The 13642-nt window shown below is 34.2% G+C and overlaps 2 protein-coding genes across 3 annotated transcripts; one reads left to right on the forward strand and one right to left on the reverse strand.

The window, feature by feature from the left end:
• Positions 1-626: 626 nt before the first annotated feature.
• Positions 627-6903, reverse strand: LOC100804040 (protease Do-like 8, chloroplastic). 2 transcript variants are annotated; one of them, XM_003543730.4, is made up of 13 exons: positions 6591-6903; positions 5457-5590; positions 4670-4752; positions 4468-4566; positions 4244-4310; positions 3698-3773; positions 3543-3609; positions 2769-2986; positions 2513-2580; positions 2207-2286; positions 1740-1826; positions 1549-1656; positions 627-1070 (listed from the first exon to the last, which is right to left on the reverse strand). In XM_003543730.4, exons 1-13 carry the CDS (start codon positions 6749-6751, stop codon positions 942-944), a joined length of 1377 nt encoding a protein of 458 aa, XP_003543778.1. In that variant the 5' UTR covers positions 6752-6903; the 3' UTR covers positions 627-941. The 2 variants fall into 2 exon arrangements, with proteins under 2 accessions (XP_003543778.1, XP_006593673.1); XM_006593610.4 differs by having other exon boundaries at positions 5457-5593.
• Positions 6904-8895: 1992 nt separating this feature from the next.
• On the forward strand, positions 8896-13491 carry LOC100777114 (DExH-box ATP-dependent RNA helicase DExH18, mitochondrial). The gene is made up of 3 exons (XM_003543801.4): positions 8896-11528; positions 12408-12486; positions 13012-13491. The coding sequence occupies exons 1-2, from the start codon at positions 9115-9117 to the stop codon at positions 12460-12462; spliced, it is 2469 nt and encodes an 822-aa protein (XP_003543849.2). The 5' UTR covers positions 8896-9114; the 3' UTR covers positions 12463-12486; positions 13012-13491.
• Positions 13492-13642: the final 151 nt, after the last annotated feature.

A 13642-nucleotide genomic window follows, 5' to 3' on the forward strand; every position in this document is an offset into this window, starting at 1 on the left:
TAGAAATTCGTATTATAGGTACCCAGCTTTTGTCCATGACATTTCAGTCATATCATAGAGTTGCACTACTATCTAGATTCAAGAGACCTTGGATCTCAATTAACATAAAGTGCACTTTGGTCAATGTCACCCAAAATTTCGTCAACGTTAACAATTTCATATATCGCTGGTTTACTACCATATACATTGTATGTAAAGGTTACTTAGATTGAATACTACTATAGTACTATTATAAGAAGACCATTTTATAATTAAGCTTTAGGGATTTGAGATTTTTACGTAAAGGAAAAAATGAAAAAACTATATATTTACACAATTATGTACATAGACCATTCAGAAAAAAGACAACGAGACCATAAATATAAATTTGTATAAATATCATTACCCAAAATTTTACGTGCACCACAATCGCAAAGGAATGCACTAGCCTTTAAATGCATCAAAAATAGTTTTATACCTTTTTCTAAGTTGTCTCCAAAATTAATAAATAAAATTACGTCCCTTCTTAATTTTACGTTAAGGGCATCGTTGTTAACCCACTGAATAATTTAAATATTAATACACTTGTTTACTTTAGAGAGGTATATCAAATTTTTGCTTTGCACCCAAGCCATTCAGAACCATCATATTATAAGTCATATATCATTTTGATTAAAAAAATTACTTTAAAATGTACAGCATATTCGACTTTGTTCCCCGAACTTCCAATTAGGTCAGCTAACTAATAACATCTTCGTGAAACCTGTAATGCATGAGATCAAATTCAAGAGTAAAGTATTTCGAAAATCAGGCAAATTATTTATATTTCTATTCCCTACATGAGACCCTGACTGCACAAATAAATTTCTTTTCTTTTCTTTTTTGTTTGTTGTACAAAATAATACATGTCTACCAACATAATATATTAGTGGGTTATAACACATTAATGCATATAAACCATCTCAAGAACTTTGTTCCTCCAGTGCCACAGGCAGCTCCAACTTTTCACTGCCCCTCTGAATCATCAAAACTACCTTATCTCCAACATTATAGTCATCCAATGCTTTCAACAAGTCAGCTTTGCTCTTGACCTGCCAAGGATGCACCAAAGTTATCAAATTAATGCATGCTTTCTCTACTTAAACCCTATTTGAATAAATTTCTCTATAAGCACTTATAGGAGAAGAAAATAAGAATGGAAAATGCATTGAGCTTCTCCATAAGCTAAAATCAACTTATGCAATATAACTTATGGAGAAGTTAAACAAAAGGAGATTCTATAAAACATAAATACACAAGTTGATTTTAGCTTATGCAAGAACTTCAATTCATTTTACCTTCTTATCTTCTCCTGTAAGTATGTATAGACTTTTATCCAAAATCCAAATAGGGCCTTAAACATGATAGTGTGGTGTGCGTAGGAGCAGTATTTGTATTTTATAGACCAAACAAATAAAAGGTATAGGAAAGAGATAAAATAAAGGTTAACAATATATAAATGAATATTTTGGCTTTTAAAGGAGCATGACTTAAACAGTTAAAAAACAGTTTCTACAAAACAAGACTCACAGGCTTATTGTCAACTGCAACAATGATATCTCCAAGGACTATATTCCCAGCAAAACCCCTTGTAGTGGGATTTAGCCCAGCTTTGGCAGCAAGACTATTTGCAGGAACCTGCGGAACACAAGTTCTTGGGTAACAGAATGATTTGGAAGTAAAGTTAGTTACGGTACAAGAAAAGAAGCTAGTGGATTTACCAGAAGAACAAGAGCTCCATTTCGAACATTAAGTTGGTTTGCAATTAAGTCTGGCGCAATATCCACATTTAAACCAGCTCTAACAACCTTAAGTTGACCAAACCATGTAATCAAATATAGTCACAGGGTAAATAGATCTTAAAAAATATGCTGCTAACAAATAGTATGTACAGACATATGAATAAAGCTAAGCATATAAACAGTTTTATCCGTGTTTTCTACACAAACTAACAATTAAGCATTTTTTTCTCTCGTTAAAATCTAGAAAAATAATGTACTTTCTTTTTTATAAAACATAAAGACTGTCAAGTGTCAACCATGAAACCTGATAAGATATCGAGGCATTTGAGTAGATATCTAAAATAAGAAAGCAAGAAATGCATTGCACATAAAAAGTTTGACAGCAAAGCTAAAGAATTGGCTAGATTGTTTCTGTGTATGTGGTTCCATTTCCATGAAGCACTTACTTTTCCGAATTGGATCAGCTGTGGAACAATTCGCAATACAGTTGAAGATGGGATTGCAAATCCTACACCAGCTGATGTCCCTGCAATAGCATGAAAAAAGGCAATAAACATAGAGCATATAAAGGTAATAAGAGAAACTAGAACTTGCAGCTTAACAGTCATTTACCCATGCAAAGGAAAGTGAAAAGTGGTAGAAAATTTTCACAAGTGGACTGAAAAGATTTCCTCAGCTATCATATTCAAATATACATCAATGTTTGATAACATAGTCCAATTCCTTCTGATTGAGATAGTAATATAACTTGCCTGTCCTAGTAAATATTGCAGTATTAATCCCAATTAAGCTCCCTTTCGAATCCAAAAGGGGACCTCCGCTGTTAGAGTAATAGGAAAAGTACGAAATTCAGCATTTGATATAACAACCAGTTAACACTTAACACCAATCATGAAAAGAGCAACATTTTTACAAAGTAAACTGCACCAAACTAAAGGGATAAATTTGGTAAAGAAAAATGGAAAGGGAATATTCTTAGTTCATATATGGAAGGGAGCTTAGTGTAACCTGTTCCCAGGATTTATGGCTGCATCAGTTTGAACACCACCACCAATTGTTACCCCAGTTTGACTAGAGATGTCTCGGTTAAGTCCACTAATAACCCCAACTGTGAGGGTGTGATCAAAGCCAAATGGATTTCCAATAGCCAAACATTGCTGCCCAACTTTTAGAGATGACGATTGACCCACCTTGATAGGCCTTAAAATATCTTTAGGGGCTTCTACCTGTATTTGCAAAGTTATTAATTAATTAGTATCTCATCATGTGTATGATACATGCATTTTACTAACTATCTAAATAAGATAGTAATAAATATGTGATTTACAGAATCATTAGTTTAGAGGCTCGATTGCTTCAATATGAACACGAGATAAATTGTGAATATCGTTTAATTTGTCCTAATATCAAATGCTCCACTTTATTAATATTTAAAGGATGCATATAGACAAACACATCATGAGTACTATTTAATTAACAAAGAAAGAAACTTTCAACCATCATTATTTTACTGCACGTCACAAGAATGAACTCGAGGAAAAAAAATACTTTGAATAATGAATTAATCATTAAATGGTATAGATTATAGAAGGCAGTAACAAACAAATAGAAGACCTTATATGCTACTAACTACTAAGAACCACAGCAGCAACAAAATGAAACCCAACTTGGAAGCAAACTGTTGTAAAGTGAAACAAAGATGTTGTTAAGTAGATTGCTTGTGAAAGCCAAACAATTAATTTACATAAGAAATAAATTCAGAAAGTAAAAAAGAAATCATGCCTTCAAGACAGCAAGATCCTTTAAACGGTCAGCTCCAATGAGTCTACCTTCAAAATTCTTCTGTAACCTTTATAATAGAAAGTGTCAGAATTACATATATTTACAAGTTTACAACAGTGATATATGCAAAGAAATAAAGTCTCTGTGAGCCTCACCCTTCTGATGCTAGAATATTAACTCGGGCAACAACCTCACCAGAATTTGGGTTTCTTGAAAGGGCATTGCCAATTACTGAATAGTACAAGAATATAACAATCAGAACTCAGCACCTGGTCTGGAAAGCCTACTGAATACACTAAGAGTGGGAAAATATACATAAAAATTGAAAAGTGCATAGTACAAAGCACTCCATCAGAGTGCAGCCTATAAATTAGGCAAGCAGCAAAATGAGGCTAAAAATTTCAAAGAATGGGGCAAAGGAGAGAAAAATCAAAAGATATTTAAAAGCAAAAAACTTCCAACAAATTCTTAATATTACATTGAAAATGCATATGTCCAAGTCAAGAAGTCCAACTAAATATGAATTCACTGAATTGTTGTGATCAATATAGGATAAAGGCCAGATCTACATATTCACTCATAGCTCAAAAAAATCTTACTGAGATGAACCAAAGCTCAATGTGTGTCTGTGTATGTATTGTTTGGGAGATAGAAAAATTCAGACGTAACATAAAAACTGTATTTTCTCTACCGATTCTCACCATGATAATTTGTCACAATGTGGCCCTCCTCATCCCAAACTACTCCAGAACCATTTCCTTCAGGAATCTGGCAGTATAGATACAAAAATTAAATTGCATTTTTTGATATTCTACTCCTACGCAGGACAAAAAAAAACTATCATGCTTATAAGATAGACACTATAATAATTAAAAAATTTGATAGTATTTAACATCAGATATTATAGTTTTAAGTACTAAGTTACCTCAACCACACCAGTTACATTAAGCTGAGGACGTAATGTCACATCAAAGATGTTAACAACAGAGTATGTGTTTCTTTCAAATAGTTGGACAATTCGATCCTGCCAATCACAATGAATTGGAATTATCTACTGCTATACAAGGGTTAAAAAATGTGTCATACAACCACAACAGACAAATGAGGGGCTATAGTTGAAAGCTGACCTCTATTGGAAAGAGTGGACCAGAAGAAAACACAGGAGGGGTTACTTCTTCAAGTTTCACTGATGGATCTCCCAAAGCTAGAGCTGTGAATTTACAATTTATAGCATGAAGATAAACTTTGCTAGTAAATAGTAATAAACACTTGTATAAAAGAATATAACAATATGATTTATCATGAAAGAACATATAAAATTAGAACACAGCTGCAAGAATTCCATTACTGCACTCCACCAACCAATTCTATATTTAAAAGTTAAAACTGATGTCATATCAGAACTATGAACTCATGATACCATTGGTTACTCAAGGCTCCATGTAACAAACAAATAATCAAGAGTCAAATACACCAAACTGAAGGCGACCCACCTAGTCAGCATTTACAAAGAGAAAACTATAATTCTATTAGCTATACCCCTAAATGCTTCAAGCAGTTAAAAAAAGTATTAAATATGTTTTTAGTTGCTATAAAATCATGATATTTTAGTTTTAGTCCTCTAATTTTTATTTTGCAGGTCTTAATTCTCACACACACACACACACACACACACATATATATATATGGCATGACTACATTCTACATCAAGGATTATTCTGACATTGGCATATCTAGATACATGTCATGCCATTAGTAAATGCTAACTGGAACCATTTTCAAAACATCTAAAATTTATAAAAACCAACAAAAATTTATGAGAAATAGATAACATTGACCATTGTTCAAAAGTTATGAACTCTCCAATATACAACCAATCAAACAAGTTGGACACAAGCAGAACTATGTGCGGACCTGACAAGAACCTTGAAGAGCACAAACAGGAATACATAGTCAAGCTCACCACTAACACACGTCGTGTTGGAGACAGAACAATCTTCCTCAGCATTGCACCAAAATCCAGAGTTTCATCTTGAACTTGAACAGTGCTGCTACACGTGTAAACAACATCCACACATCAACAAAAGTCACAACCCCACATAAAAACAAGCAACACCGGCAATGAAAATGCTCTCTTACATGCAAAAAAGACTCAAACTTTAAAAATGGCACCACAAAAGACACACACTCAGTTGCAGTTTGTTATTGAAATTGTAGGACCTCTTCATTTTTTATTTTTATCAACAAAACAAAGCTTCATTAAGATGGGTACAAGGGATACCCTCCCAAATTCAAAAGAGAGAAAAAACAAAACAAGCATAAGAAAGCTCCCACACAGAAATCATTAGGACAGAACCGTGGCACCAATTCTGTTCCCAGCCCAATTTTCTGCTCAGCTTATCAGCACCTAAGCCAGCCCAACACAACTAAAACACAAGATACATATATCATCCCTTCCCAGAAGCAGCAGTAATAAACTTTAAAGTGCACGCCTTCGCGATTACCAAGGAAAAGTTCCAAAAAGCAGAAAAAGCCACAGCACCCCTTTGACTTACAACCACTTATGAACCAGATGCTCACCTCCCCGTGCCTCATAAATTTGGTGATCATCCATCATGTTCAAATAAGTGATTCAGATATCCATTCATACAGTGAACATAATGGCATGTTTGATTTGCCCTGTAACCACATCCATGATTTCACTGTGACCATTTTCTGTTTTCACTTTGAGTAAACATTTTCTGTTTTCACTTTTAATTATCACCATATATTCAATCTGTTTCAATTCTCAAAAGTTTATAAACTATTTTTTTTTTTTTTTGTTGTTTTCAGTAATTCCTATACAAACTTTTAAAAACAGGAAATGGGAAATGTTTTTTTTTCCCTTCAAACCAAACAGCCCCTTAGATTGAAAATGAAAATGTAGCATATTCAGAAAGACTCAAACTTTGAAAATGCCACCACAAATCACACACACCCAGTTGCAGTTTTTTAATTGAAATTTCAGTTTGCAAGTACAATGGAGGTGCATAGTGTGATGGGGGAAACCTTGAAATGGAGATGGGCGAAACGGCGTCGTTTGAGCAGACAGAGGACATTCCATCAAAGCAGATCTCACGGCGGCTGAGGACACTGCTTCTTCTTCCTCTGTGACTGTGGGTTGGCACTCCAAGTGACCACAAATTGCATGATGATAACAATACTTGCATTTTCTGATTTGGGTGTGGAAAATTAAGTGAAAAATATGCAAACTTGGAAGTTGAATTTATGGGAGAGATAGGGATAAGGGGTTAAGGAAGGGTGGCTCTCTACGCAGCTTATGGTGGTTTGGTTTGAGTTTGAGATATTCATGTATTGGGTTTGGTTCGGACAAGAATCTATGGTTGGATATTTAAAAATGCATAAAATGGAAAAAAAAATACTTTTCTTTTATAATGAACTAGGTTGGAATTAGTAAAATAAAATTAGAGATTAATTTTCATGGATTGTGAGATTAAATATTTTTATATTATCAACTTATTAGAAAATTTATCATATGTTTATATTTACAATGTATTTAAATTGAATTTATAAAAATATTATTTAATTGTTTAAAAAATTATTTTTCAAATATTTTATGAAGGGATAAAAAAAACTCATTTGTATCTTATATCTTTAATTGCAGGCAAAAAAAAATTAAAAAGTTAAAACATGATATATTTGTTAACAAATTATTTTATTTTATATAATAAAATAAGAGTTTATTTTTCATGCATTATTATCGGTATAAAAAAATACATTGACAACCAATAAAAATCATTATTAATATAAATTTTAAGATAATTATTATAATAATCAATAAATTTATCGTGATAATTTATTATTAAATGATAATATAAATATCATTTTTCCATATATATTATTTATTCTATGAAAAGTATATTTTATACTATTTTATTTAATTTTATTTTACTCTATTAATGTAAATATAACTTGAGCTAATTGAAAAAAAAAAGTGAGCCAATTGAACAAGAATATTCCAGTGCTAGAATTGGTTAAATACTATGAAGATGTAAAGTTTGTACAGTTACCTTTACCTTTGGCCATTCAGAAGTTAGAATCACAACATTGTTCCCTTGTCAATAGCTTCCTAATGCTTCTAATTTTGTAGGAGATGAGGAGGTAGCAGAAAATAAACACACCTTAATTATGATGAATCCTAATTTTGGCTATTTATTGCTCTTAACATTGTTAATAAAAAAGATAATGACAAACATTTTCTGTCTACTCATTTATAAAATAAAGATGAGATGAATAATTTTTTTTTAATCATTGATGAGATGAATGACTAGTCAATAATATTGAATTATTGTCTGATTAATTTAATTCTTTTCTGTCATAAACTTGTAATAGATAGACCGAAGAATTTATTATATGATTGAATTTAAACTAAATATATATTGTTTGATGGATGATTTTTCAGCTAGAATTGTAATTTGTAAAAATTAGAAAGTATTCAAGAAATTTGATTTGTTTTTTTATTAAATTAATTTTTTAGTATTTTAACTTAGTTTTCATATTGTTATGTTTTTGCGAGCAAGGTTGGAGAACCATCTCTTATAACGGAAAAACTTTCAAAAAAAATTATTAAATAGATAGACACAAGAATTTATTACATGATAGAATTCAAACTAAATATATTTGTTTGATGCATGATTTTTCAGCTAGAATTGTAATTTGTAAAAATTAGAAAGTATTCAAGAAATTTGATATGTTTTTTTTATTAAATTAATTTTGTAGTCTTCTAACTTAGTTTTCACATTGTTAAATTTTTGGGGTCAAGGTTGGAGAACCATCTCTTATAATAGAAGAACTTTCAAAAAAAATTATTAACTTGGACCCTTTTGTTTAGAAGTTTAATTTAATGTATATATATATGTTAGGCTTTTTTTAATCATTTGAGGGTAATTTTTTTTTTCAAAATTAACAAATGAGATTCTTTAATTGATTGTCATTTAAGGATATATCATAAAAATTGTCAATTTTTATATGATTTCTAAGTGCAAAATCACATATTCTAAAACTGATACAGTATAAAGATTTGTGACTTTTATTTACAAAATACTAACTAGTTTTACCGGTTATCTAAATAAGAATTAATTCAAAAAATACTTTCTTTTATGCTTGCTAAGTAATTTAGCTAATAAATAACACAATGATATGTGATTTTTTTCCCTGGTCCTTAACACATATTGGACATGTTAATAACTTAAGATCAACTTCAGACAATGTAACAGATCTTAACATATTTTTATTTTCCTAAAACGATTGGAAATGTTTACTACTTTAAATAAAATTATAGGAAATTAAATCCGTGCATTGCCCAGTTTTGTCCAGCCATCTAAATCCCTAGCCAGACCCTTCCCTCAATTTCCTCTCCTTCTCTCAAAAACAAAACACCACTTTTCAATTCACCCATCCCTCTCTCAAAATTTCCACCATCAAACAAAACCAAAACAAAATAAAAACCCTAACCTAAATGCGACAATCTTGTCGTGTCATCTTCCATTCTCTCAATTGAACCCTATTCTCAATGGCTAGAGGTCTCTTCCACTTGTGCACACGCAAGAGAATCCTCTCAAAGCTTCAAGCTCTTCTCTTCATCAACCACTCCCAATTCCACACTTTTCAGAACCCGGTTTCCCCAATTTCGACCCGTTTCTCGAACCCGCTCCTTCGCCCCAGATTCTCCCAAAGTTCGAAACTTCCCGGCGAAAGATTCCGCCCCACCAGGCCGTTTTCCGCCGCTGGCAACGAGGGTGGCGCCACCGAGACGCCGGAAGGTGAGTTCAAAACTGATTTTGAGCTTGGAGATGAGGTTATTAATAGTGTTCATGGTTTTTCTGAACATGGGGTCGTTGCAAATGATGAGAGTAATGACTGCAATTTAGAGATCGTTGATTCTGCAGAATGTAGTAGTAGTAGTAATAATGGTGGTGGTGGTGGTGGTGGTGGAAGTGATACTAACAATGAGTTAGGGAAGAAGAGTGAGGAATTTATGCATGTGGCATCACGTGACCCGGTCGAATTGTACCGCGAAATGTGTAGTGTGGAAAGGGGTCCAAGGCTGGATAGTACAGAGGTGGAGGTGCTGCTGGAAGTGTGCCATTGGTTTGCCAAATCAGGTTGGGCATCCAATCAGGCCCTTGCCATTTACATTGGTTTGTCATTTTTCCCCACTGCTGCACACAAGTTCCGCAACTTTCTCAAGAAGTGTCCTGCCGATGTTGCCAAGTACTTGGTATATCTTGGGCCAAGCGATGAGGCCGTGAGGTTTTTGTTTCCTATATTTGTTGAATTTTGTTTGGAGAATTTTCCTGACGAGATCAAGAGGTTCAGGGGCATGGTTGAGGCGGCTGACCTCACAAAGCCTCACACTTGGTTTCCATTTGCGCGGGTGATGAAAAGGAAGATAATTTATCACTGTGGGCCGACGAATAGTGGGAAGACTTATAATGCTTTGCAGAGGTTTATGGAGGCAAAGACGGGGATTTATTGTAGTCCGCTTAGGTTGTTGGCGATGGAAGTTTTTGACAAGGTTAATGCGAAGGGGATTTATTGCAGTCTGCTAACCGGACAAGAAAAGAAGCGCGTGCCGTTTTCAAATCATGTTGCTTGCACTGTGGAAATGGCATCAACGCAGGAATTGTATGAAGTGGCTGTTATTGATGAGATTCAGATGATGGCAGATTCGAATAGGGGGTATGCATGGACAAGGGCCCTCCTTGGGTTGACGGCTGATGAGATACATTTGTGCGGTGATCCTAGTGTTTTGGATATTGTCAGGAAGATCTGTCAAGACATGGGAGATGAGTTGTGTGAGCAGCATTATGAGAGGTTCAAACCATTGGTGGTTGAAGCAAAGACCCTGCTTGGAAATCTTGAAAATATTCGATCTGGGGATTGTGTAGTTGCATTTTCTAGGAGAGAGATATTTGAGGTTAAATTAGCCATTGAGAAACAGACTAAACACCGCTGTTGTGTGATATATGGTGCTCTGCCACCCGAAACTCGCAGACAGCAGGCTAGTTTGTTCAACGATCAAAGTAATGAATATGATGTTCTGGTAGCTAGTGATGCAGTGGGAATGGGCCTGAACCTTAACATTAGAAGGGTGATTTTTAATAGCCTTACAAAGTACAATGGTGACAAAATGGTTCCTGTTCCAGCATCACAGGTTAAACAAATTGCAGGAAGAGCTGGTCGGAGAGGATGCCTTTACCCTGATGGACTCGCCACAACCTTGCATTTAGATGATTTGGACTACTTGATTGAGTGTTTGAAACAACCTTTTGATGATGTAAAAAAGGTAGGCCTTTTTCCATCTTATGAGCAGGTTGAATTGTTTTCTGGGCAACTTCCAGATTTGACATTCACCCAGATTTTAGAAAAATTTGGTGAAAATTGCCGTTTGGATGGGTCATACTTCTTGTGTCAACATAATCACATCAAGAAGATTGCTAATATGTTAGAGAAGGTCCAGGGATTATCTCTAGAAGATCGTTTTAACTTCTGTTTTGCTCCTGTTAATGTTAGAGATCCAAAAGCTATGTACCATTTGCTTAGATATGCCACATCATTTGGTCAGAAGCTCCCTGTAAATGTAGCTATGGGGATGCCGAGAAGTTCTGCTCGAAATGATGCAGAACTCCTGGACCTTGAGACTAGGCATCAGGTATTATCCATGTATTTGTGGTTGTCAAACCACTTTGATGAGGAGACGTTTCCATATGTGAAGAAAGTTGAGGCAATGGCTTCATGCATTGCTGACTTACTGGGTCAATCTCTTGTCAAAGCTAATTGGAAACCTGAATCAAGGATTAAAGGGAGACCAAAAACCGAAAAAAGTGAAGGGCAACTAGAAACAAGGAGTGCAGTTGAATTACAAACTGAAAAAACGGAAATGGGCTATTCAAGGACACGATCTCTTTTAAAATTATATGAGAAGTAAGTGTCCCTAGATGTATCTACCTTCTTTATCCAAGTGTTCATTTAATTTCACTAAATGTTGAGTGCAAACATCTCTCCTTTGCTAGCAAACTTCTGCACTTTTTACCATCTAAGTGTATGGCTTCTTTATCTAAGTAAAAGGCCCCTGGCTGGTTATGGTGATGTGTTCTGTGATTCTGTTGGCTCATCATTGTGGCATAAAAATTATGGTTTTTGAAAGTTGAAACCATTAGGGGGATAAAGTTCTATTGTTAAAGATGGTTCGTGGGAAATATTTTATGGTGTTATTTCTTCTATATTTTTCACCTTTAGGATTTTTGGGTGGGGTGCTTGTTTGGTAGAGGGGGTCAATATTGTGGAGGGAGAAATGCTAGCAAGTAGCAACACACTCTATCATCAGTTTATTTTGTAAAAAGTCTAATAATTGCCTTGTAAATCGATCACTTTAAAGCAAGTATTATTGACTTTTGAAAGAATGGACCAATAATGAAGAATGTATTTAAGAGTATATTGCTAAAATATCTCTCATTATTGGTGAGGTGAACACTGTTGTTAATTTGTGGGGTGTACTGGTGATAGACTATTATCCTAAAATAGGAAATCAAAATGGCCCATTAATAAAGAAATAATTACTTCAAAGTGTGAAGTTTCAGATTTATCATACATTAGTTAAGAATGTATCGGAGCTGTTTGTCATGTCTGTAACTTCAAATTTTCAGAGTCACTTGTCAAAAGTAAATAAAACACGACTGGATCTTTGTTTCCTCACTTTACCTCTATTTTAGTGTTTTATATGGTCTACTATTCCTTTATTCTGTCTTCTGATTATCTTTCCCATGATCTTTGTTACCTGACTAGTTATTTTTTGTTTTTCAGAAAACGGCATGAAAATTCTTTACTGCTTGATCACTCAAAGAAAGTAGCTGGCTAGCTGCATAATATGACGACTTTGGAGGTAGTTCTGCTAATATTCTCATTTCTGTTGCGGGTGTAGATTTGGGATTTATTTTCTGCATGATAAGTACCCTGCCAAGTCAACATATACCCAAGTTTGATCATATAGGAATTTCCAGAAACGAATATGAAAAGTTGCTCTTGTTTTCTGCTTCAATGCCACCTTCGTCCCTTTTTTAAATAATTTTACATTGAATATGATTGAGATTTTTTACAGTATGAACCAAGCCCTTGAAGACAGCTAATAGTAAAACCAGTAGGAACATTTCTTTAATCATTTCCCATGTTGAATAGTACCTCACCTCATTAAGAAGGTTCTACAAACTACCTTGGCATCGAGTTTCATAGGAAAGTCAGATAATAATTGAATACCATGTCATGTTTCGCTTGTATTTTTTTTTCATTGGTAGTTATGAAGTTCCACTTTATTCTATGAATGGTTGTTCTTGTTCTTGTTCCTGTAATCCTGTAAATTAGTTCCCTCTACGAACCATAACTTTGTTGGGATTTCATCATTGGTGTGCAGGTAATTTATCAATGACCACACTGCAACATAACAACTCATACCAGGGCATTTGATAAATTCATAAGTTCTTAGCCAAAGCCGTGGTTAGACCTTGTTGGCACGGCACTGCACTGCACCAGACCCCAAAAGAAAGAGAGAAATAAAGACCGTGTTAGGAATGAAGGATAGTGACATCTAATCTATAGAGAGAGAAACCAACTAAGGGTCATGTTTTGCATCCTGTTTTGGTTCTGTTTTGTACTCAAATCAAATGTAGCCTAGAAATTTTGTTTCTACGCTGACACATCTTAGTACATGGTTGAATGTTTTAGGCTCCATCATTCATATTACACGCTTTGGTTGTGGATTTGAAGATGTTAAACGGGGCATGGCTAGGACCTAGGATATAATTTGATTTTAGTTTGAGTATCCTCTTTTTGTGCCAAATGCACATGACTTGAACAAGCCTTTGTTAAGGAATAGTTATTTCTGTTGCACTGACTTTTGAGCATTTTTATAGATGTTTTAAATCTTGTTTTACAACTTAAGATATGAAAACAGATGACCTTCTACGGTGAGAGACTCTCTTATCTCTCCCAATATAGAAAACTTTTTTCAATCTTTAGATTTATTTATTTTTATTTGATGGCTG

This window comes from Glycine max, chromosome 13 (genome assembly GCF_000004515.6).
Source record: "Glycine max cultivar Williams 82 chromosome 13, Glycine_max_v4.0, whole genome shotgun sequence".
In the NCBI taxonomy this organism is placed as follows: domain Eukaryota; kingdom Viridiplantae; phylum Streptophyta; class Magnoliopsida; order Fabales; family Fabaceae; genus Glycine; species Glycine max.